General features: G+C 30.9%; 1 protein-coding gene across 2 annotated transcripts; it reads left to right on the forward strand.

Moving 5' to 3' along the window:
• The first annotated feature begins 73 nt into the window (after nt 1–73).
• On the forward strand, nt 74–26,485 carry LOC134719099 (uncharacterized). Of its 2 annotated transcripts, none has more exons than XM_063582047.1 (13): nt 74–232; nt 8,246–8,431; nt 9,894–10,004; nt 12,480–12,634; nt 13,031–13,411; nt 14,240–14,301; nt 15,295–15,424; nt 17,332–17,450; nt 18,886–19,099; nt 19,688–19,759; nt 21,254–21,415; nt 23,428–23,491; nt 24,830–26,485. In XM_063582047.1, exons 1-13 carry the CDS (start codon nt 97–99, stop codon nt 25,978–25,980), a joined length of 2,943 nt encoding a protein of 980 aa, XP_063438117.1. In that variant the 5' UTR covers nt 74–96; the 3' UTR covers nt 25,981–26,485. The 2 variants fall into 2 exon arrangements, with proteins under 2 accessions (XP_063438117.1, XP_063438127.1); XM_063582057.1 differs by lacking the exon at nt 74–232 and adding an exon at nt 5,875–5,985.
• The last annotated feature ends 592 nt before the right edge of the window (nt 26,486–27,077 follow it).

Consider the following 27,077-nt stretch of genomic DNA (forward strand, 5'->3'; position numbering starts at 1 on the left):
TCATTTTTATATAGAACGTCAAAAATATTTTATGTTCTAAAAATACTTCTGAAATTAAGGGAAACCCCCTTAATATCAAAATACTTCCTGTTCAATATGGCTGCTACAGTTCTCTCGAAACCGAAAGACAGGATGCACGAAAAACAAAACAGATACATTTACCATCTTCCATACAGTATAACAAGACAAATTGCTCAAAATTTAGACATCGACAATGCATGGCAACATTTAGGTTTGTGGAAAATTCATTGATATTTTATGTTTATGTTCATGATGTTACCTCTCCCATTTTACACTTCACAATCAATGACAATCAAGTAAATCACCCAAATGTAAATATTTGTTGACATCTGTCAAAAGAATATGAAGAAACTGTGTCTTTTTAAAATTAAAAATTAATTATATCTTGACAGGACTTACACTACAGTTTGTTTTAATTATTTGTTCTGATGTTGTTCATGTACTGTTTATACGCAACTGTCCCAGGTTAAGTGAGGGTGTATGTCCCAAATCAGGGACCTGTAAATGAGTGGTTGTTGTTTGTTGCTCTTTCTCATATTTGTTATTTGTTTATTGTTTTGTTTTGTGTGTTTTTGTTTTGTGTTGTTGTACACGTACCACTGTTCCAGGTAAGGAGATGGTTTGGCGCCATCTAACTAGTTAAACCCTGTCACATTATGTTCAAAGTGTATACATGGTATATGCTGGTCCCAACTTTAGGATAAAATTGAGGATGGAAATGGGGAATATGCCAAAGATACAACAACTTGACAATAAAGCAGACAACACCAGAAGGTCACCAACAGGTCTTCAATTCAGCTGGCCCCCTAAACAAATATATACTAGTTCAGTGACAATGAACGCCACACTAAACATGCTAAACTCCAAATTGTACACAAGAAACTAAAATTGAAAATTACTATACAAGACTAACAAAGGCCAGAGGCTCCTGACTTGGGACAGGGGCATAAATCCAATGGATTTAGACATGTTTGTGAGATCTCAACCCTACCTCTATACCTCTAGCCAATGCAGAAAAGTAAAGGCATAACAATAACAACAGGAGCCTGAAATTCAGTGGTTATTGTTTGTTGCTGTGTATCATATTTATTTTTCATTCATTATTTTGATCAAATATTCATGATATTGGGTGGTTAGTTTTCACTATTTAATTACTTTCAATTTATAATTTCTGGTGTGGTCTTCGATCTTACTTTTTTTTAATTTAAGAAATAATTCATGGGAACTTAAATTTATTGTGATTTTATCAGGGGTTGGCCCTTTATCGCTTAATATAGATATATGAATATATTAATATTTTAGTAGGGGTGTGTAACTCAAAGCATTTGAAGAACTTCATATAAGAATGCATTAGCATGAAAAGTACTTTACATAATTAACATGATTAATCAAGCCATAAATACATGAAATATGATAAAGTTTTTCAAAGAAGACAATAAAAAAAATGTTAGAGAGGAAATAATTTGTGGTTCAATGATTGGTAGATTTTTGTGTGAGGTCTTTGATGGATTTGTGTGAAATGTTAAATGTTCATGTATGCAGTTGAAATAATACTGGGTCCCATATTTTTAAGTTAAAAAAATCCATGTACAGAAGAGAAAAAAATGAAGTAGTGGAAGAAAAAATATTTCAAAATGATTTTGATGTTTTCATAGATATTTTAAGAAGATGTGGTATAAGTACCACCGAGACAACTTTCTATCCTAGTCACAATATGTAAAAGTTGATCCTTATATAGATTTAAGAAGATGTGGTATGAGTGCCAATGAGACAACTGTCCATCCAAGTCACAATTTGTAAAAGTATACTTTTATAGGTCAAAGTATTGCCTTCAACACAGAGCCTTGGCTCACATCGAGCAGCAAGGTATAAAGTGCCCCAAAATTGACTAGTGTTAACCATTCAAACAGGAAAATTAACAGTCTAAACTATATGAAAACTGAGGAACAAGAAACTCTAATGATCCACATCAACAAACATGAAAAACGACAACCACTAAACAATGCTAAACTGATGCCTGTTTTATTTGTATTGAACATGTTGAAAAACAGATGAGAAAATGGAAATGTAAGCTTGCGATAGGTCTTATATTGGTCCTCAAAGTTTAAAATGGATCTTTAATGCACTGATAAAAAAGGGCCTAAGTTGTCAAGTGTTCAAAGAAGTCAAACTACTGTATCACTAATTGGAATCGTTCATGGAACAGGTGCAATTAACTCCAATTTGAATTGACTATGAATGTCAGTTCTACAATGTACTTATGGTCGATGGTTATCTCTGGACACTCTGCCTTCCTCCACTTATTAGAGCTTTCTTACAAATTGACGAAAGGTACGTATGTTTGACGAATCATACGTAAGACTCGTTTTAGGGATCCTTTATTTTGACATATTTAAATAATAGTTGTGGAACTTTTGACAATTATCCTACATGCACTTAATAAATTGGATTTTTCTTGAGATATATTTAAGATTTCGGGACGCACTATAGGTTACAATATGATACCACCAGGTTGGAGGAGATAACACTTTAAAATATCCTAAATATAGAGTAGTCAGACGAAAAAAAATCCCCTAATAGACTAAAAACCGACCCCTCCCCCACTCTTCAATATTACAATGTTGCACTGCTAAAACAAATGTCAAAGCAAATACATTGTGTTTTTCCCTTACAGGAAAATAAGAAAAATCAAAACACAAATACTTCCTTGATTAAAAATTTACAACGCTTAAAATAATTAAAATGAAAATGAAGAAAAAAAGATGATCTTCATAACATGTCATATGCTGGTGGTCGTTTAATAACTTTTTTATCATCGCCTCTCCCTGGTAATATTCATTGCCCCTCTTAATGTGTATATATGATACACCAGAGCAATGGAAGGGTTGTTTTAGCGTATAATTACGTTTTGCCTATAGTCCTGAACGTTGATGAAATATGAGCCACTCGACGATAAGTGACAACGTCGCGTCTATCTTCCAAACATGTGTACTGTTAAATCGCCATTATAAAACCGACAATATATATGGTGCAAAATTGTAGATTTATTTTCTTAATATACAAAATCTGTTTTTTTCTAGATTTATTGAACATTACTTTTTAAAAACATTGTAGCATCATTTAATTTTTTTTAGCAAATCTCGAGATTCCACTTTGACAATTTGCTCTAAGTGTACTATAGAAAATAAAAATAAATGTAAAACTTGTCGTTAAATTTTAACTAACGTACTTCAATAATGTCATTGGAATGTTAATTGTGAAACTCGTGCTTAAAAAATTCCCGTGGAAATGTGTGTGCTCGTGGTTTATGTAAGTAACGTATCGGACATAAGTGTATTTGACACTGTTTTTCTCTGTTTGATTATATTAAAATCGTGTATTATTTACGATATTATAATTTTTGAAAAATAAACTTGATTTAGAAAAGAATGCTGTTTTACTGGATAAAGCAAAAATTCTTTTAATTGTTATTATGGAAATGAAATACATGCTCCCTTTACGTTCGTTTGTACCTTTCGTCAATTTGTAAGAAAGCTCTATTAAAACTGATAAACCTAATAGCACAATAGTGTTGAAAGTGGTATTTAAACACCAATCAATCAATCAATCACTGACTACCAGATTTTATTATTGACTTGTAAGTCAATATTTAAAATATGTCAGCAATATTTATGAGCTTAATTTGACCAAAGTTTAACCATATTGACCTTAAAAAGCAAAAATATTATTTCAAAATATAGCTTAACAAATGCTTGAAACAAAAGAAAAAAAATCACATCTTTATTTTCTGCCTAAATGGTATTTATGCCCTTCTATTAACATGTTAAAGGCAGTTTCACTATCGGGAACATCTGACATGATATTTATACAATATCATTCACTGCACTAAAATTATTTTCCTATTTAAAGGAAAGTAATAAATATGACCGCAGCCATAGTTTCCTCATAATTGGTATCAATAATATTACATAATAAAAGAAATAACTCATGATTTGGTAATCATTTCCCTTTGACATTAAAATAAAGATAATAGTTCAGATGACATAGGAATTGGTTATGCTAATTGATGATTAATTCAATTACATTTTTATTTATTTTAGTGATTGACATTTATCAAATTCTTTAATATTTCATGTTGTCGTAAATCATCATATGATAATTTATCTTATTCCTTAATATATTATATTTTCAAATTCCATTCTTAGGCTCGTAGTAAGTAAGATAAAAAGTTAGTTTGGTAGTACTTGTAGAATGAAGAGTAAGAGGTGTATTTTTCATGCTCCATCTGAGCATAGTAAGGCTTTTTATTGAAGATAAGTTATTGTAAAAGGAGGGGGGGGGGGGGGTTGCGGGACATAGCTGATAACTTTTTAAAATTTCCATTGAAATTTGAAGCACCAGAAGACGTTTGTTTTTTGAAATTCTATGATATGGTTTTAACATGTATAGGCTTGAAAGTTAAAAAGCCATTTTAACTCTAGAATGTCTGTTTGAGGTATACATATACAAATATGAAGATGTGTTAAATTTGCCATGAAACAACTCTCCACAAGATTTTAAGGTATTGATTGATTGTTGGTTGCTAAACATCCAGTGGCAAATATTTCATGCATGTTCAGAACGAGAACAAATTTACAATAAATACATTAGGTAATAGGTCTTGTGATAGAAGCTATCAGGGATAAGGTCAGTGAAATTTGGACTTTCACTGGAAAATGAGGGTATATATATTGGAAAGGGACAGAAATTTTGCCTTGCAACAGGCCAACTATATGGACCCTTCAAAGAGTTTTTGTAAGGTTCCTAACGTACAGAGAGTGTTCCACTCTTTTTACATGAGGCATCAGATTTAACATTCCCGTTGTGACAAGAAGTGGCTGCAAACTTGTACATCCCACACAGCCAAACAGACACCCCACTTTGGCAAGCATTTTACTGCAAGTCAGAAGAAGACCAAGTGACCAAACTTCTATACCCTATGGCGTATAAATTATATAAAACAACTATAAGTCGCCATACAACCCTAAAAAATTAGCAAAAGTTATCTTTTAAAGTGGACAATTTTATGAGTCGGGTCAACATCTTTCATGGGAGAAATTCCCACTAAATAAGGAAATAAGGAAAGTTGACTAGTCTAACATGCCTAAAGGGGGAGGGGGTATTTGTTTATTGTTATAACAGGTTTAGGAGTAATGGTGATACACTTCTTCTGTGTTTTAGGGTAACATATTCAGGTCTAATTTTAACCATGTCCCACCAGATACAATGTAGATTCATGTTGGTTTCTTCTGTCTGTAAGACTGAGTGGATTGTGATAAGCATTCTGTGTTCATTTTTAGAGACCCATAATTAAATAATATTGGTGCAATTTCAAGATTACATTTTTTTTCTATAATCCATTACAACAAATCTCTGTAATTATGTATATAAATAAGTTTTGACATGAGTGCCAATGAGACAACTCTCTGTTCAAGTCACTATGTATAAAAAGTAAACAAAAACTTGTTTGCCATATTATGGTTGAGGTATTGTATTGATTTTTGTGTATTGTGTTCATTCTCAGAAATCTATCTTCACAGTTTCACCATTTATTTGAGGATACACAATTTGTCAAGTACATGTTTTATGTTCACATAATTTAACCTTTCTTACAGTAACATTAAAAAAACTATTTTGAAAGCATGATTTCCAGATTATTATTTAGTCACATATATGCAAGTGCAACCTTTCCCTTTTGTGACATTGTGCTATTATGTATTCAAGTAGAAATATCCTCTTTCACAACAGAACAAAATTTGTTTGGTTAGCCTAATAACCAATGAAAATGTCAGAAAAAATTTGAAAAGAATTTGTTCTGATTGACTTGGTTTTTGACAGGCATGATAAACCTCTGATGTTAATCAATCAATTAATTATTAAGATGTAAACATAATTCACCTGTAGAAATCATCGTTTATTTTCCTGGTAAGTGTTACCTGTAATTGTATATTTTCTGGTATTTTAATAAATCACTATTGTTTGTATATCTTTTTTTGGGGGGATGCATTTAAAATGAATTAGATACACATGTGACTTATTAATAAAGATTTTTTTTTTTTTTAAATGAATGATTTTTATAGTTTTACCTCAAGTGCAGTGAGGTATCTGTTTGTACAAATGTATTTGTCAACACACTTCCTTCAATCTAACTAACTGTTGAAAATAATGAATTAAATTCCAATAAGGAAATACTTAAATATATATATATATAATAAAAGTTCAGTCTTTTAACTTCTTGACAAATAATAAACCTTTTCCTTGTTCTCGCCTGAAAAGAGGTATCTTAAGGTTAATTATTTTGACCGTTAAAATCTTATGGTGAACATTTTCTGAAATAAGAGCATGCACTCTTTTTTTTTTTTTAATTCAGTCATATTTTTGTATTGTGTAACTTTTTCATGTATAAATCATGAATTTTCATCATCTGTTTATGGTTTTGCAATAAAAAATACCCTTCAGTTTCCTAAAATTCTAACACCTCGTATTAGAGAACTTTCAGACGAAAGAATGAAAAATGCATTCTATAAATACAATTTATTCAAACCAATACAAATTTAGAGATAATTGTGTTTGGATTGAGAAGTTTGTAGACCATGTTTACATTTTTAAAGTTAAAAGCACTTAGAGTATTAGGGCATGCACTCCAGAGTTTCATCAGTGATTAAAGATAGTTTAGAAAAAAAAACTGTTGTTGTGAAGAAAAATGTTCAATAGCAAGAAAAATCTCTGATTTCAAACTTTAATATAGGCAATTGATCAGGGAGACTTCTTTAAAGTCGTTTGAGTGACACGCATGTTTCAAGCATAGTTGAGGGCCCTCATGGGGTTTTTGATTATGTGATTACTTGGCCGTTTTTTTAATGATTATTTGATTATTAAGCCAAATATTTCATGATTATTTGATTACCTAGGACTGTATTTTTAGTTTATGATTATTTGATTACTAAAGATAAGCAAATATTTAATGATTATGTGATTATATTGGCAAAAAAATGGTGATTATGTGATTACTAGGACCCCCCCAAGAGGGGCCTCATAGTTTTACGAATCAACTTTTTCATTTACGATGGTCAAGAAAAGAAAACTGTCGTTATGAAGAAATATATCCAAAAGGTTGGGAACAACCCCTCGAATGAGAGTAGCTCTTCAATGTTATTACAACACATGAAATGAGGGATCAATTTCATGTGATAAAAGCTTTTCTTTTGTTGTTAAACCCACTTCTTAGTACGAAAGGGCACATCATTTTTTTTTTCTTTTAAAGAACATTTCCCATAATATGAAAATACAATGAATATTTTTCCTTTTAAGTTAATGTTTAGTTTTTATTCAATAAATGTAGACTCTGAAATAAGTTTGAGGGAATAATTGTAGACACAATGGTGCAAAATCACCTTATTGAAGGGAAAAGGGGGAGGGGTAGAAAAAAAGTTCAATTTTAAAAGAAAAATATAGTTGTGTTACTTCGCGAAAAAAATAATAAAGTGGCGAAATTTTTTTTTTTTTGGCGAAAGAGGTAGCGAAAAAAATAATTGACCCAGGGGAAACCCTGTTCATCACCATTAGAATAAATATGCCTAATAAATTAATTTATATATAAGTAGAAAAACTTTTTTATATTGCATAAAGTTAAAGATTCATCAGTGAGTCAATGTCATGCATATTGGCACATATTTCGTGAAAACCTGGAAGCAAACTTAAACATGTTAAAAGTATAATTACATATTACTGGTAAATAAAATGCTCATACATGTACATCATGATCCCTATTAAAGTGTAGCTGGCTTTCCCCTTTATAGCTGAAAGTTTGAACTAAATTAAGGTTTTACCTATATCTGTCCCAATCTTGCATCTTTCTATAGCAACAACAGCGAAGCTCTTAGAGATTTAGTTTAGTTTTAACAGTATTATAACTGAAAAAGAAATATTCATTGAAGAAGTACAATTATGCTTAGTCTGGTCAATTATGACATTGAGACCAAATGACATAGAAGTGTATGTCTATCCACAATTATTTTAATTTATTAAAGAGTATGTTTTCTCCCTGAATTTGGATAAGGGTAAAGGAACTATGTAATTCAATTAGCCTGTCATGAAATGCAAAGGCATAGTGTTCCCTGAGAGATTGATTGTTAAATACAGCAGCAACTTACTGAGTTAAACATATTTAATACTCATTTTACAGCTGCTGAAATAGGTTACACCCATCAGCAAGTGAGGGTATTTGAAATGGAACAAAGGCGACCTGGAGTAAGTCCTTCTCAGCAAATGTTAACAGACTGGCAAGCTAAGAATCCTACAGCACAAGATCTTCATGACAAATTACACAAGATTAACAGGAGAAGAGAGATGCAAATATTAGAGGCATGGTGTAAGTAGATCAACTTTTTTATTGACAAATATATTTTTATGCCCCATCTAGGGTCATTTTGTTTTTTTGGTCTGTGCGTCAGTTTGTTCGTTCATTTGTTTGTTCCCCCGGGCCGTCTGTTCTGCTTCAGGTTAAAGGTTTTGGTGAAGGTAGTTTTGGATGAAGTTGAATTCCGACCAACTTGAAACTAAGTACACATTTTCCCTATGTTATAATCTTTCTAATTTTAATGCTTAATTAGAGTTTTGAACCCATTTTCATGGTCCACTAAAGATAGAAAATGACAGTGGAGGTGGGGCATCAGTGTACTTCTAGGCACGTACTTATTCACTATGTTTTACTTGAAGACCATTACATAAAAATGTATGTAGGAGACCTCTAAAAAATGCAGTTCTTATAAAGTAGCTTTTCTCTTTTCTAAGAGATAGATGCACCAACCTTGTTTGAGAGGTTCAAGTTGAATCGAATCGAGAGCCAATGATGATCTTAAAAGTGCTATATTATAGGGTTATTGCAAGAATGTTGGGAATATTGTCCTGTGTAGAATTTGATATGACACGAGCTTGCGAGTGCAATATATGTTCTACAAGGGACAATATTCCCCATTATTCATGCAATAACCCTTTTATTGTATAGTAATATAGTATTTGAAAGTAATAATTGGTTTAAACTAAGATTTTGTTGTTGATGACGTTATGAATTTCGAAGATTTATTGCACTAGTGCAATATTGAAATTTATTGCACACTAACTTTTGGTTACTTTCTGTAGGAAATATTATATTGTCTACAATAATATGGATTCCAATCCACTATAGTTAACTAATATGAACTTGTTGTTCAGTGTCACACATGCTATTTATTCTTTTAGTCCAATGATATGGTATGTCTAGTGTCTTCTGTCATCTTGGATTTGGAAATAGGTTAATAGCTGTATCTTTAATGACATATTCAAATTATGAGAGAGGAATGTAACTTATTTGTTGATTTGAAATGAAGAAAATTGTGTGTTATCTCTAACATATCAGGGGCAATAACTCAGTTAATCTTATTTTATAAAGGACAAGTTCCTTGACCCCATTTTTCTGTTCATTTTTAAAAATAAAAGTATAATAGCTTTTTATTATATTTTATTTGAAAATTCTGTTGTATAGTTTTCTCTCTCCATTCACATATAATTGTTTATCTTTACAAAATCTGAAAATTTTGATCCATACAAACTAGTTACAGTATTTTTATTTTGTTTTAAAAACATCATGATATCAACTATGCTTAGGCAAAGAAGTATCCCCCACCCTTTCTCAACATGAAGATTAAATTAGCTCATGTTCACAGAAAAATGACAGTGCAATAGTTTTATATGTTTTTTATTTGTATTTTATAGTTACAAGTGAGTATTATATGTTTTTATTGGTATTTTATAGTTACAAGTGAGTATTATATGTTTTTATTGGTATTTTATAGTTACAAGTGAGTCAGAAGATACTCAGTCATTTTATTCCCCAAAGAAAGTGAACAGTAATGATGACAGGACAGCATCTCAAATACAAGCAGCTTTAGACAACTTTGATAGCAGTAAGTCAAAATAAAATTCAGAATAGAAATGGGGAATGTGTCAAAGAGACAACAACCCGACCATAGAAAAAAACAACAGCAGAAGGTCACCAACAGGTCTCCATTGCAGCGAGAAACTCCCACATCTGGAGGTGTCCCTGTAACCTAGTTGTAACCTAGTCCTATTTAATGAATCCACTTATGGATGCAAGGAGAAAGTGTTTACTTAGGTAATACTGTAAAAAAAAAAAAATTGTTGATACCAATTTAGGTGGATTGAGGAAATTTTCTATTTTTATGCATATAATATTTTGTGATTTTTGCCAAACACTGCATATACAGTCAGGGGCGTTACTTTAACAAGTAACTTTTAAAATTACCTATATAAGTAATGTTGAAAACAAATCTATTTAAAAAATTACTTGTATAAGTAACTTTTCTAAATATTATTTTTATAGGTGACCAATTATACAAATTTTACTAGTTTTAACATATTTTTACAGACATCTGGTTATTTTTCCCATGAAATATAAAATCTAATCCTTCTGAAACACTAATTGCTTTTCTGACCACTTATCTTTGATATCAACGCTTCTTGGTCAAAGATTGGTCTTTTGGGACTATTAAAATATCGTTTTCCTTAAAAATCTTGAAGGTAGCTATATAGACATATATAAATAGATAGAAACTTATGAATTAATTAAGACTTGAAGTTATTTATAATTTGTAACCCAAAACAATTACATAAGTTACTAAAATAAGTTTTATTACTAATTCTTTCAAAGATGTACAATATAACTTATTCAAGTAACTTTTTTGTCATTATTTTTAAAGTAACCCTTTATGTTTATTCTCCTCTCAAATCTTACAAATTCTTAAATTTATGATATAAAATGATGTTAAAATTCATGAAAACTACATTTAGTCCATGCTTTTATTGAAATTTCAAATAACTCTATTGAGTAATTTTATATTTTTTAAAGACAAAAATTACCTATATAAGTAACTAAAAAAAGTTACTTGTTTAAGTAACGCCCCTGACTGATAGGTAAGTGTATTTTTTTTATTTGTAGAAATTTTGTACTACATCGAACATTGAAATTAGTTGTTCACCTATATATATACTTACAAAATGCATGAAAATTGATATTCCATGCATGAACATTGATATCCCATACATAATAAGGATTAAATGAAGTGGATCATAATTTCATAATTATATCAGGTTGCTGCTAGAACTGGAGATGCTAATTTTCACACAGTTTGCCTAAATGTTTGAGGCTGCCTACATGTACATGTATTACAATTTATTGTCATTTTTATTTTAAAAGAAATTGACATATAACTTATGTCTGATTATATTAAAAAGGTGGTACATTAAGTTTTTCAGTCTGTGTCTTTTGTCAGTCTGTCCAGCTTCAGGTTAAAGTTTTTGGTCAAGGTAGTTTTTGATAAAGTTGAAATTACCGGTAAATCAACTTGAAACTTAGAACACATGTTCCCTATGATTTTACCTTTCTAATTTTATGAACACATTCTTGTTCAGATATACATTTGCAATATTTTTTACTGTGGTATATTTCTAGAAAGATTATATATATAACTTTCTTGAAACCAAATAAATTATCTAAAGAAATTGTGCTGTCCAACACGAACTGTAAGTGTTTTTGTAATTGGCAAATCACTTTCCTTATACAATGTAGTATAGTATATTGCTCATCATTTAAGGTCTTTTAAGTGAACTGAAAAAAAAGGGAAAGTACGATATGCAAAGATTTCTGTTTAGGATAAGAGTTAATTGAATATGACTTTAAAACAATGACCAAATATACATGTAAGCAAAATAATAAATTAATTTTCTTTTGTTCTGTATTTTTTACTTTAACAGTGATGATAGGAATTTTAATTAACAGTACTTTTTTTTTAAATTATCTATGGACATATCTTTACTTTGTTATAATACAATGTTCATAATAACCGCCATTTTGTTTATTAGCTTGACCTAGGATGCTGGGTTGCCATTGTTGCTAAAAGGGGGGGGGCTTACCAGTAGATAGTGGATAGGTGTATTGTATACATCCTTGTCCTATGGTCTATGGTGTCTCATTAGCAATTATTTGGTATTTAAACATTAAAGGTACATTCATTCATTAAATTTTTGATATTATGCAATAGAGCATTTAAAAACATATTTTTATTATTTTTTACTTTTTTGGTAAAAATTTTCAAATGGTGTTAGAAAACTATTTTACCTTGACCTTGAGAGAAAATCAAATGATTTTGGAAACAACTTAATTGATTCAATACATTTATAAGAATAAATTTGATACAGGGAAGAGCTTTATAAAGGTGAGGGATATTTTTTAGCATATCTCACCTGAATCAAATAGGGAAGTAAAAACTTCTGAAATTCCTGTTATGAAATTTTTAATGGCTTTGTCTAAATCAACTGTTTCATAATTTGATATCAAGTTTACTACATTTTGTTTTTTTTAGAAAGCATTAAACCTCCAGGGAAAGGACAAAACAGAAAGACTTCCCAGCCAAAAGTTGAAGACGTCAATGTCAATTTAAACAGATGTGATACATTCAAAGACAAAATGGAAATGGGGAGTAAACATTTAGATGGAGGATTGATTTCTAAACCTTCAGTAAGTTTGAATCAACTTTGCAGAATACTTGTAAATTTAACCTTAATAAATTCCTTAATGAGTTACATGTATTTCTATTATACCTTAAATCGCATTCCATTGCAACAGTAATTTAAATGTCAGTGAAAATGTTTTGGGTTTGGATTAAGGCTTTTGGTAGAGAAATGGTATGGTATTTCATTCTGTAATATTTTGAGAAACATGAACATTGTACATTGTACATGTACTATGAATATCTGTAATATCAAAGTATTTATCTGTCTCAGTCTTTAGATACTGGGGTAAAAAGAAGGAGGAGTTAAAAAAAAACTGTGTTGCCTACATGTATGCTTGAATCTATGCAAGTAATTTTACTCAATTTTGATTTACTCATTAAATTATTTGAATATACTGTAGATGAAGAAACAAATGAGCAAAGAAGTTGAAAGTGAAGACAAAACAATAATGCATGAAGTAGGAGTGAGTGGGCCAGGAAAAAGTATGGACAATATGGCCTCTAATACGGCATTAAGACAGAGATTACAAAATAACAAAAGTTCCTCAGGGTACCAAAAATCCAAAGACATTGATGATGGTTCCTCAAGTTACCACAAATCCAAAGATAATGATGTTGATTATTCAATAGCTTTAAATGGAATTCATGGTTTTAGTTACAAAGAAATTGTTCAAGCAACTAATGGATTCAGTGATGAATATTTAATTGGACAGGGTGCCTATGGAAAAGTTTTCCATGCAGTTTTGAAAAATACTAAATGTGCTGTTAAAAAACTATTTTCAGTAAGTATTTGTTTGGATTATTTCAGTATTTTTTACATGCTTTTATTCAAATGATTTTCGAACCAGGAATGTGTGACTAATTGATTTAAGTTAAGGAAAATGCTGCATACAAAAGACAAACACCATGACTAAAATTAATTAGTCTTGATTAACTTTCATAAAATTTTGACAAAATATTAACTTTGACCTTAAATTTCAAAATCTTGAACCACCAACTTTATCAAAAATTTTCATTGGATATATAGCAGTATGACATACACTTATTTTGATCATTGAGAAGGTTAATACTGTGGATTCATTATTATTTGTTGAATACTAATTTTCATGGATTTCGTGGGTACAGGTAAACCACAAAATTTAATGTTCAAAGAATGACAAATAGTCTATAGGCTTGTATGAAGAGACCTTGGCAAAACAACAAAATTAAATATTCACAAACATACAAGTTTTCCTTTATCCACAAAAATTGGTACCTACAAAAATAAATGAATCCACAGTATTTCCTATACAAGAGAGTGTGATTAAAACGTTCAGCAGATTTTTACAGAGTTATCTCCCTGTTGTTTTACGTACCACCTTTTAAAAAGAGCAAAAGCAGTTAAAACACATTTTAAAGGTATTGGTTTAACTCAGCTTGGGAAGGAACCAACAACTTTTATCATTTTATCCAAGAACACTACTGAGAGACCATTCATGTGGATTTAAATTTTGTGAAATTCTTTAAATCTATAAATAAAACAAATATTCAATGGCACATCTTTTTTCTTCTGATTTTTCGTTTTCATAAATTTCATTCAATTTGAATAATATTAAGTTCTACAATTGCAGAGAGAAGATGTGAATGGTAATATAGAACAGCAAGTCAAAAGAGAGCTAGCAACTTTAAGCAAGTATGTAGATCCTTGACCCTTTATTTTCATTACATAGATATAGGAAGATGTGGTCTGAGTGCCAATGAGACAACTCTCCATCCAAATAACAATTTAAAAAAAAAAAAGAAAGAAAGAAAGTTAAACCATTATAGGTCAATGTACGGCCTTCAACACGGAGCCTTTGCTAACACCAAATAACAAGCTATAAAGGGCCCCAAAATTACTAATGTAAAACCATTCAAACGGGAAAAACATTGGTCTAATCTATATATAAAAAAAAACGAGAAACGAGAAACACATATAAATTACATAAACAAATGACAACTACTGTACATCAGATTCCTGACTTAGGACAGGTGCAAATGTTGACCTTTGTAAAAGATTTTTATTTTCTCATGTTCTGCAAAAAGATAGTTGAAAGATACCAAAGAAATATTCGTAAGTTGAAAACAAACTGACAAACAAAACTAATCTCATGTGCTCAACAAAGGTATTACCGCAGATCTTCTCTTTCTTGTTGGCAAATAATTATTGCAAATTGATATCAACTCAATATAAGGATCTGTTTCTTTTTAAAATCAACTTGTATGACCTTTTAAAAAATGAACATACCTTCTTGTTATTTATACAGGAAACAAACACTTCACCTTAAAAAAATATATTTGAAAACACAAGCAGAAACGGGGTCAGACATGATAGTGTCTTAATTATCAAATGTTTTACATTTATTTTGTAAAGGATGGAGTTTGTTGATGGATCTCTGAAACTTAAGTGTGATAATTGATGTTATGCTCAGCATTCTCTTGTTTTCTCCTTTTATTTCTGACTTCAATTATGTACTGAATGCAAGAGAATGTATGAGAATAGAACAAAGTAACAAGCTACATGTAGAAAGATCTAGAATTTGGCTTTCAAATGAAATTCTTGTGTTTGATCAGGCAAAATTCATTTTACAAAATAAAAGAAGAAAAATAGGTTAGCCTGTAATATTGTCTACAATTTGTACTTTAGGTATAGACATAACAACATAGTGTTGTTGTATGGATATATGATTGACCAACCAGATGTCTCCATGGCTGATGTTTGTCTAGTATATCAGTTAATGCCTAATGGTTCTCTAGAAGATAGAATAGCATGCAAGGTTTGTATCTCTGTAATGAAGAAAAATAGCATGCAAATTTCTATAGAAGTCGCTCTTCACTATACTACTACCTGTTGATACATTTATTTTTGGCATTGCACAAGTCATGTCTTCTTTGACTATTAATGACGTTAAAATACTAAATCCCTGTGATGTGTTTTAGTCGATTTTAGTCTCTGATGCATGATTTTTTACTATTAATTGGTTTTGGCTTTTAACTAGCTGTCAGTAACTGCGAGTACTCTCAAATCGTATTTTCTTGTTAATTCGACCTGTTGATACTGTTTATAATGCTTTTTTGTCATTTTTTTATTTATATGGATCTTTGCTGTATACCAGCTTTGATTATTTGTAATATCTTCAATTTTTCACTTATTCTTACAACATTTGTATTAACTTCAAGATTATAAAAAACCGGGTTTTTTTCTAAAGTCAACATTGATTGGTTAAATATTTCTCAGTGTGTTTGAATTTGTTTGTAAGCCTTTTGGTCATGAATGTTTGTCTCTAATATTTAATTAACTGTGCATTTGTATTCAGATATCGCAGATCAAATTTATTCGTTCATTGTGTAATCATACGTTTTTTGATTGAGTTAAGTCTGCCAATTGATATTTTATCGTATGTTTTTATATGTTGTGATGTTATGCTATTGTTTCAGAAAAAGGGAGAAGGTTTGGGCCCATTAAAACGTTTAATCCCGCTGCAAATGTTTGCACCTGTCCTAAGTCAGGAATCTGATGTACAGTAGTTGTCGTTTGTTTATGTAATATATACGTGTTTCTCGTTTCTCGTTTTGTTTATATAGATTAGACCGTGGGTTTCCCGTTTGAATGGTTTTACACTTTTTATTTTGGGGCCCTTTATAGCTTGTTGTTCGGTGTGAGCCAAGGCTCCGTGTTGAAGGCCGTACTTTAACCTATAATGGTTTAATTTTTGAATTGTTGTCTTGATGGAGAGTTGTCTCATTGGCACTCACACCACATCTTCCTATATCTATAGGTAGAGGCCTAGGGGGCTAAGGTCCCCTTTCGTGGGGAAAATTTGGTTGATTATATAGGGAATCACTAAAGCATGACTAATACAGGCCCCCTTATGTAAAGTTATGGTTCTGCCGCTGATTTGTATATAATAAAGCATCCTATATGTATCCAAAAATTGTTCATGATGCAGATTTAGCTACAAAAAGCTATGAATACAGTTCAAGAATTCTTTTAAAAACCTTTAAAAATTCTAATTTGTGTTTTTGTGTTAAAATATAGTCAATTCTATTTTGATGTCATTTTCTCGGCAAAATTATCTTTCAAAGTGGATAAATATGCAAAAACTGATGAAATTTTAAAAAAGCTACAAATACTCTATTAGTTGGTTCCTGTTTCTTTATGTTACTAAACAAGTTTTTTTTACAGATTTTGTGATATATTGAATAAATATGGTCATAAACACTTATCTGATGTTTTCAAATTTCATACCCTAGTGAATTTAGAATATTTACACTTAAAGTGATTATTATAGTAGGTGTTGTAAGAACATGAAGAAAAATACTTTCAACAGACTATTTACATATTCTATTCTGTTGAATAATAATTATACACTTTGTGTCAAACGTAACTTTGAATCAATGATTTTACAGAGGGTTTACATTATTTAAGAATTTATAAGATGAATTTAGTTTTAAAATTTTGTGAAAAAGTTTTATGAAGATCTATAATACAATTTAGAGCACTTAATTGAGTGTACAATATTAAAAAAAAAACACCAGTTTTTTTTTATTTTCTACACAATGAACAATTCTGTTATTCATGAAAAATTTAGCAGAAAGTATAAAATAAATTGAAGCATGGTAAAACTATTTTATATTCTTATACTTTACTTAGATTTAACCTCACATATAATTGTAATTTTAGAACAATACCCCTGCATTAACATGGAAACAAAGACTAGGAATCCTGAGAGGTGCTGCCTGTGGTTTACAGTTCTTACATACATTGACAGATACACCACTCATACATGGAGACATTAAAAGGTAAACATCTGATTATTACATTTTGAGTGTGTTGTTGTTGTCTCTGTGTAGGCTTAAATGACCTGTTATAGGAATTGGGTTTTTTTAAATTCTGTTTACTCTTACTAGTTCCCCTAATTGACATTGATGAAGAAGTATTGGCATAACTGCCATCTGTGTAGCATGCACGTCTTTATCAGTAACTTGTTGTCAAATAATATTTTAACTGAATTTGAAGGTTTGTCTAAGGGAGTTTGATTAAGATTGGCTAGAAGGTTTTAAAAGTGGCCCATATTTCATAAGTCAATGACTTTGTTCAAGTTGTATTTTAATGTTGTATAAGTTTTGGTTCCTAGCTCATATCTCTGTTACTATATTTATATTTAGATCATCCACATACTAAGTTTTTGTAGCATATTGGTGTGTTTTTATGCCCCACCTACAATAGTAGAGAAGCATTATGTTTTCTGGTCTGTGTGTTCGTCCGTCCGTTTGTTCGTTCGTTCGTTCAGGTGAAAGTTTTTGGTCAAGGTAGTTTTTGATTAAGTTGAAGTCCAATTAACTTCAAACTTAGTACACATGTTCCCTATGATATGAACTTTCTAATTTAATTGCCAAATTAGACTTTTGACTCCAATTTCACGGTCCACTGAACATAGAAAATGATAGTGCAAGTTTCAGGTTAAAGTTTTTGGTCAAGGTAGTTTTTGATGAAGTTGTAGTCCAGTCAACTTCAAACTTAGTACACATGTTCCCTATGATATGATCTTTCTAATTTAATTGCCATAGAAAATGATTATGAGAGTGGGGCATCTGTGTACTATGGACACATTCTTGTTTATCATTTAAACAAAAATAGGTCTCTATGATCTACTGTACTTTCATACTTCATTTTATTGGTAAAGTTTGACATCTGTGCTCATATCTATGTATTTATCGGCTATGGACTCATCTTAACATGTAAAAAAATACATTTTTGAGAAAAGGTCATCATCTTGACAAAGAGTCACTGTCACCTACATTTCATTCCTCAATGACTCTGGTTATGGTTTAGTTTGAATTCACATCTCTGTAATTAAAACTCTATAAGTAATAGGATCATCATAACTTGTGCATAGATGTATCTTTGAGAGCATAGCAGCATTTAATTAGAGTAGGGGGCTATGATATAAATTTCATATTAGAAAAAGAATCATTTAAACCTGTGTAAAAATACATCTTAGCAGTAGATTAGCTTGCACAAAAAAATAGGTCGCTATGACCAAAGATTCCATGCTGTCTGACATTAATTTGCAGACTGATGCCAGTATCTTAATCAGATTAAATTTTTTTAAACATTTGTTTGGTATATCATGAAATTCAGATTGTTATATTCTCTTAGATTTACACCTGTTCATTTTTTTAGCAGATATTTTATATTTCATTTTTATTGACAAGTTAAAACTATATTTTTCAGTGGGAACATTCTATTAGACAGCAACTTTGAAGCCAAAATATCAGATTTAGGTATGGCACAACATGCCACAACTGGTTCCGAGACTGGTCTCCTGACACATATCACAAAGAAACAGGCTGATACTAAACAGTATCAGACCAGGGCATATCTGCCCCCTGAGGCTCAAAGAGGGTCTAAAATGTCAGTCAAAGGAGATACTTATTCATATGGTGTAGTAAGTATATTTATTTATATGAATAGTATACTATAATTGCAGATTTGTTTTAATTTAGTTGAAGTTTTTAGTTCTTGTAAACACAATCTATTGAATTTGTGTTAGAATAGGGATGTTCTCATTCAACCTTGAAAGGGCATACATTATATTCATGTAGTTTCTTCAGATTACTCTTCCTATATAATGGTTGACACAAATGAGACGCTGGTATGGGTGCAATCTCACAGAGGTAATATATCAGTTGATAGGAATTTATATGCCAATGGGACATGAATGTTCAGGTTCTGTAAAGTAGCATATAAATACTGTGCTCATAAACATAACATAACATGATCATAAAATAGAGGCAAAAGATACCAAAGGGACATTCAAAGTAAAAAAAAAACTGACAATGCATTGGCTAAAAATGAAAAGAAACAACAGACAAACAATAGTAATCAAAACACAACATAGAAAACTAAAGACTTAGCAACACGAATCCAACCAAAAGGGTAAGCAGATCCTGCTCTATAGGGTGCCCTGTTGTGTGCTAGAACACAATATTCTAGAACTTTGTTTAAAGAAAAATTAATTTGGTTTTATTGTTAGGTTATTTATGAAGTCTGTACAGGGGAGAAATCCTATGATGAGAGAAGAGAAGGAAGTGATAATAAATTTTTGGTAAGTTGATATATCTTATTTGTAGTAAAAAATGAGTTATACTAGACAAATTACATTGAAAAATTCAAGGGATATTAAAGGACACCAAATAATACTTTGTTCATTTAAGCTGCAAAGACTTACAATATGTTTGTCTGTAAAATTTAAAAGACATGTATTGCCTGATTTTCATGTAAAAACAATTCTGCTTTCTTTTCGAATTTTTCATTTCCGTTCCATTACTTAAGTTAGTTATAACCAAATGTAATTAAACTTATATACAATGCTTTTTACCACAAAATACAAATCAAGTTTGCATTTTGGGGGTGTCACTTTTAATTTTGCAGAGTTATGCCCCTTTACAAATGAAAAAAAATGCTGAATTTTTCGTTTTTGTTCTCTAACTTGGGTTTACACATATCCTCAGCGATTGATATAATCTTGCATCCAGTTCATATTAAGTTATGGGCATAGAAAACTCTAGAAGAAAGAACTGAATACAAGATAATATCTATACGTTCCAGAAAACAAAATGTGGATTACTATGCACATTGGTATGCATAAGAGCTCACTGGATATAGTGTGCAGTTATTTCTTATATAACTACTCTGGAGCTTATAAAATGAAGCATTAGAATCAACATTATTGTCATCTGAGATAAATAATCTTATTTTTACCATTGTAATAACATACAAATCCACTTGCCCTAAAAAATTGATAAAACGATGTTTTGTTTTGTCAACATGATCCCATAGTAATTCTTATGTTTTTCTAATGTTGTCTCATGCTCATCAACCCAAAATGCATACATGTAATACCAATATTAAAATATAAACATAAAGACCTATCCACATTTTGGTACTTATGGGTTGGAGAGGGGGGAACTTATCAAGAACCTCATCAACCCAAACATAGCCCTTAAACCAATCACCACTTGGATATTGAAAGAATGAGGATGTATCACATGTACTTTCGCCAAAGATAGCAACCAATGAGGTTATGCCTCAACCAAATGTTATGAAACTTATACCGCTACACCCTACAAATTTGGGAAACGTCACTTTTAATGTTCATTAGTTATGTTCCTTTATTACTTTATATGATATGCAAGCATGGGCATCATCTATGATCATACATTCATTCCCAATTTATTTCGATTATTTACAACTGAATTTGTAAACTTTGATAACAGAAAACAGAAAGCATGTTTTATTATGACTTAACTTATTAAACTTGTGTACACCAATAACCTGTGCATTTAAAAAAACAATTGTTTGAAAGGGGTTAAGTTGAGCTGGGTTTCACTGTTTATTTTACACATAATTGTTAAGCTTATACTGATCAATTGTTGTTTGTTGAAAATCAGGTACTGAATTTTACACATATTGGAGATGCAATGTTTTCTACTGCATAACTGATGCAGTAGGTACAATTTTCTGTATTTCAAATAATGTTGAGAGTGAATATAATTTATTTGGTTTCTTCATCACAATATATATCATTTGAATTTTTTAGGTTGAGTATATAATTGAAATGGTTGGTGATAATGAAGAGAAATTTTACAACATGTGTGATCAAAATGATAAAAACATTCCTCAGGATTTGTATAATTCTGTGTTCAAACTGGCTCAAGCGTGTACATCAAAATTAAAGAAAGGTCGACCAGAAATGAAAATGGTAAGTGCAAGAATTTTTTCCTATTGAATCTTTTAAAAATAAAAAGCCATTTCAATGTTGCAAATCTGGGGAAGTCCTTAAAGGGGCACTAGCTACGAGATATATAAAAAATCTTAAGTAAGATTTTTTTTGTTCAATCAATAATGAAAGTGAAATAGTGAAATAATAATTCGCTTTTAGCAGCCAAAATGGTTTAATTTTGTCAAATTAAGCGATGAAACATTGATAATTACTGTTTCACTTGCAAGTGAATTAGCCGACCTCATAAAATCCGTATTCATGTGAACTTCAATTTAACCCCTAGCTCGCATTATACATGTACAGGTTATTTAAAGAAAAAGAATGTCAACAATGAAAGTGAAACTACGGTAAATCATTTGATTACTGATTCGATCTATATAAAATCATTCTTATACGTTTAAAACAATGAGACACATACATTTTTAATCTATAAGATAAAATCAAACAGACCTATAAAAATCCAATTGCACGTGTTGGTTTAATCTATTAATATCGTTATTTACAATGTATGTTTACATCACTTATCTGGTCATCTGAGGTCAAATCAATAGTTAATTAGATGGCGTCTGGACTAACATACACATCAAACGAACCTACATATTATTTTAGACTATTGGTAGTTTGGATAAATGTTTTACAATGTTATAAATCAAATATGAGAATTTGAGTCAAATTCTATGAACTGACCATGAATTTGACAGCTAGTGCCCCTTTAATTGATCTCCTGGTATTTAGGGGATGTTGGATATATTAGAGAATATTTTTTGGGGTGAAATATCATTTCATCAAAACTGTATTATAACATCTTTGACCATATCTAAATAACACTTTAGTAGGTTATATTTTATGGAATATATATGTTTCACCAATGATGTAGCTTACTTACTCAAATTCTAGTTTCTTTTTATGATTATTTTTTCTGTTTCTTTTGGGTACAATTTTTCATTTTATTTCATTTAAGCACTGATAATTCAGAGTTTTTTAAGCTCAGAGCAAGTTTAGAAAGTAATTCTGTAAACATACAACTTTAAAATTAATGATAATTATCTTCGGTATTAGATAATTTTTGTCTAGCCTTGACAGAGTCAAAAAACAAGACATAGGTATGCTGTTTTCCGCGTCAGCGACAACGTCAACAATGTATTAGATTGTGATTGCAGGTCTAGTTCATGGTGAACCACTAGTGGTAGGTCAATGATATTTGGTATGCAGTTGTATTAGAATTGGCACATCTCATTACCATGGAGATTATTTGTCCTAAACCCCTTAGTCAAGGTCTATTGACTTTGAAACTTTTCATACTTTACATGTATTAGTTTGTGATTAGGTCAATTTATGGGGAACCACTAGTGGTAGTTCAATGATATTTGGTATGCAGTTGTATGAGTATTCTCATATCTCATTTTTATGGAGATTTTTTTTACTCCGCCCCCTCAGTCATGGTCTATTGACTTTGAAACTTTTGCTTAGTTTACATGTAATAGTTTGTGATTAAATCAGTTTAAGATGAACTGTTAATGTTAAGTCAATGATATTTGGTATGCTATTGTATGAGCATTTGAAAGTATTGTTTCCATGGAGATTATATAGCCCACCCCTGATCATGATTCGTTGACTTTGAAACTTTTACATGGTTTACAACTTAATGTTTGTGTTTAGGTTTGTTTAAAGGGAATGACTTATAATGAGTCAATGGTAATTGGTATGCAGTTGTAAAAGCATTGGCACATCTCATTCCATGGAGATTGTTTAGCGATGTACCTTCAGTCATTGTTCATCAACTTTGAATATTTGCATAACTTACATGTTAAAGTATTGCTACATGTATTTTAATTTCAACATTTACATTATCAAAATTACAAAAAGGCGAGACATATCTCTGTGATATTAAACAGTTTATTTTCTTCAATCAATTAAGATCAATTAACAAAACAATAAAAAATGTTTATGGAAATGATCGAAAAAAGTGGAATATGTTTATATATTTGCAGGCATTTACAGATTTAGAAAAACTAGAGGAGGATTTTATGAACAGTTTTAATAGAAGAAATGGAGGTTAGAAAGAAAAACTTAATTATAACACTTAATTGTGTATACATCTCACCTGTCCTCAAAATACCAGGCTGGCCCTTTTATGTTTATATCCCTCTGAAAATTGCTGTTTTAAGAGGGGAGGTTTTACTGTGTCATTCTTGTCTACGTACTCACAAGGCATTTTGAAGAATTGGAGATGCAAACCTCTTTAAAGAGGGGCGTAAAAGGGGGAGGGGTATCTGCACATGAGAATGTGGAATAAACTAGCCATTTCATGATGAACGGATAGTTAAAAATGTCTTTTACGTTGATCTTTTTATTGATTCTGTGAAACTCAGTGATAAATGAACCTTTTTCAAGGCTGCATGTCAGGGTTGGCAAAGTATTACCCGCCCAGGAATTCCCGGGTGGGATAACCCGGGTTTCCCCTGGCTGGGCAATACTCCCAGAAATTGGTAATAGTGGGCAATATGATTTTCTATGCTTATTTTAACACTAAATAGTAAAGACTTGGTACAGTTTCATAGTATAACAGCTAAATATATACTTTGTATACAGATAACCATTGACAGTCATTTCTAGAAGATTGAAATGTCAATTTCATTCTCTTTTCTATTAATTCTATATGTAGGCAGAACAGAAGATTTGTACATTTAAAGATACCATTTTAATTACCAAACATTGTTTTAATCATCCAAATCTTGAAACATGCATTTTATTGCAGTTTTTAATTGACTTGTTAATTTTAATTGTTATACATTCATATTGCTAAATAAACACCCTAAGGGATCATGCCAATAAAACTTATAGAATTATAAGGGCTGATTATTGTTACATAAACAAATCTGTGTTCTAATCTGAAAAAATACTAATTACTTAGTGACATTATTTAAATGTAATTTTTCTTACAAGTAATTGTTAATTCTTAATAGGAGTAATATTTATTTGTAAAAAAAATTGTTTTGCTTTATATTTACAGTTTGCTCATCTAGACAAATGCTAAACAAACAAAATAGGATATACATATCTTATTAAATGTATTACATTTGTGTTTATCCCTGAATCCTCTTTAAAATTCAAACAAGTATTTTATATTACCCAGTATTGCCCAGTATTACCCACTAAAACCCAGTATTTCCCACTGGGCTGGGCGATACTCATAAAACCCGGGTTTTTGCCAACGCTGCTGCATGTAAAATAAAAATTACAAAACACATTGCACGGAACTAACCCTTTAACATCCTCTTTAAAGTTCAGTTAATCAATAAATTGGAATTTAAATTGGGGCTGCAGTATAAACTTTACTTTTTAAAAAATCTGACTTTTAGAATTAATATTGTTTATTATTTTTTTTTTCAGTCTATGATTCAGTCAACACAATTGAGCAAACAACTATGCAGTATTCAAATGTAGTGGATGCTAGTTCTCACGGTGGATGTGTGATTATTGATCCTTCAAGTCTTGATCCATTTTTGGCATCCATGTTGTCTCAACTCCCGCCAGGTCAACCTATACCTGAACCTTTACTACTCCAGATGGGATATGATCATAGAGTTCCCGGTACTTTTGCAACGGAACTCCAAGTGCAACAGAAATTAGCAGAGATTAAAAAGTATGAAGAGGAATTCAATGGTACTAAGGAAATGGTTGTTGTTGAGGAAAATGAGGAGGTTATTCAAACTGAGGAAAACACATATGAAAATAGTGATGAAGTTGCAAATATTGAAGAAAACAATGCAAATGAAACCACTGAATCATCTCTTGAATGTGAAAATGAGGAATCGCTTCAGCAAGTGGATGATCATCAACCAGAGTGTGAAGAAGAACTTGATTTGGAGCAAGAACGAATGGACCGTGAAGAAAGACGATCAGAAAATCTGAAGTTAGTTTCAGAAGAAGACCCTGTAGTGAAGGAAAAGTTTACAAAATCTAGAGACGATTTCTTTGCACGATTTCAGCAGCAATTAATGTTTGCCACTCAGTATTCTGATGAATCAGTGTGTGAAAACGAAGAAGAAGATGACGATGAAGATAACACTTTAGTGAACAATGACGATGTACAAAGCCAAAATACGGCTTATATGTATAATGATCAAAATGAAGAACAATATGATTCAAATCAGTTGTTCAGTCAAATGGATGATAATGTTGATGCTCCCATTCAAAACACGGAAACAAATAGAAATTATGATAATGGAGATAAACTGGATGCACACAGACAGAAATGTGATAACTACCAAAGTATTGCCAGAGAAATGAGCGACGAAAATGGAAAAGTTGTAGGAGAATTAATCGAACGCGATCAAAGACCTTTCGAAGGAGACATTTGTGAAAGTGAAAGTGAAAACTCTTTGATCAATGACTTTGGTACAGCTTTATCAATAGAAACTGATGGTGATGTTAATGTTAACTTAAATGTCATCCCAAACCAGTTATCACAGAAAAACAATTTTACTTGGCAACAGCTCCAAAGGAGACCTGAGGCCTCAGAAGGGGAATGCTATGTGTAAATAAATGTTGTTTTTTTTTGTATGAGTTAAAACCAACTTAGATAAAGTCATCTTTGCATTTACTATTTGAAACTACTATGGATTCATTTATTTTCGAGGATATTAATTTTCGTGGATTGCTAAAAATATGCATATTCGTGGATATTTGATTTCGTGGTTTTGTTAATCTCTGTATACAAAGCCTATTGAAAATATGATATTTGTTGAACATTTGAATTCATGGTTCACATGAACCCACGAAACCCACGAAAATTGGTATCCAACGAATAATGATGAATCCACAGTATTGCTAAAACCTTTCACATTTAATCAGTAATACTGCACTTTATACTATAGAATTCATACTAACAACATAGAATTGAAAGGTTTTTTTACATGTTAGAGCTATAGTGCTATAGTGTGGTTAACATTTTTTTAAGTAGTTTCCTCTGAGAGAGAGAAAATGACCTAGATTTTTCATGTCAATAAAGATTAAAACAAAAATAAGTGCTACTAAACATTAATTTCTTAAGGTTTATGTACCCTTCTGTAGCCATTTTTGAACTAATTTTTCAAACATCAATTGTATCAAAACTACAAATATAATGAATAATAGAGACAGGCCATTTTGAACATATACTAGGGGGAAACTTGATGCAAAGCATTATTATTTACTGTGGCATTGCATTTAATAGAAAAAGAGTACTTTGTTGCAAATAAATCAAGATTTTTATAGAAAATCCACAGCCTTTAATACAGAGATTCTTGTTATAAAACATGAAACATAGATTACTCACTTGCTTGTCTATGATGTGCTAGTGTTTATTTTTTGCAAAAGGTTCTAACCAACCTGTAAATTCCAAAATATCTCGTGCGGAGTCACTAAAGTCGAGCGCACCCTAAAAGGTGTACTTGATTTGGTCCATATTTTGTTTTGTACTAACAAATAACAACATTAATAAACTTGTTTTAAGGAAATCAATGCTAGTACTGCATGCAATAATCCTATATCTATCGGTCATCAAATTGCCAAACATGATAGAACAAGGATAAAGGCTGTGGATTTTCTATAAAATTTCCATATGTTTAGCATTGAAGCAACACAAGGGTGCATAATC

The sequence above is a fragment of the Mytilus trossulus genome, chromosome 1, assembly GCF_036588685.1.
Source record: "Mytilus trossulus isolate FHL-02 chromosome 1, PNRI_Mtr1.1.1.hap1, whole genome shotgun sequence".
Lineage (NCBI taxonomy): Eukaryota > Metazoa > Mollusca > Bivalvia > Mytilida > Mytilidae > Mytilus > Mytilus trossulus.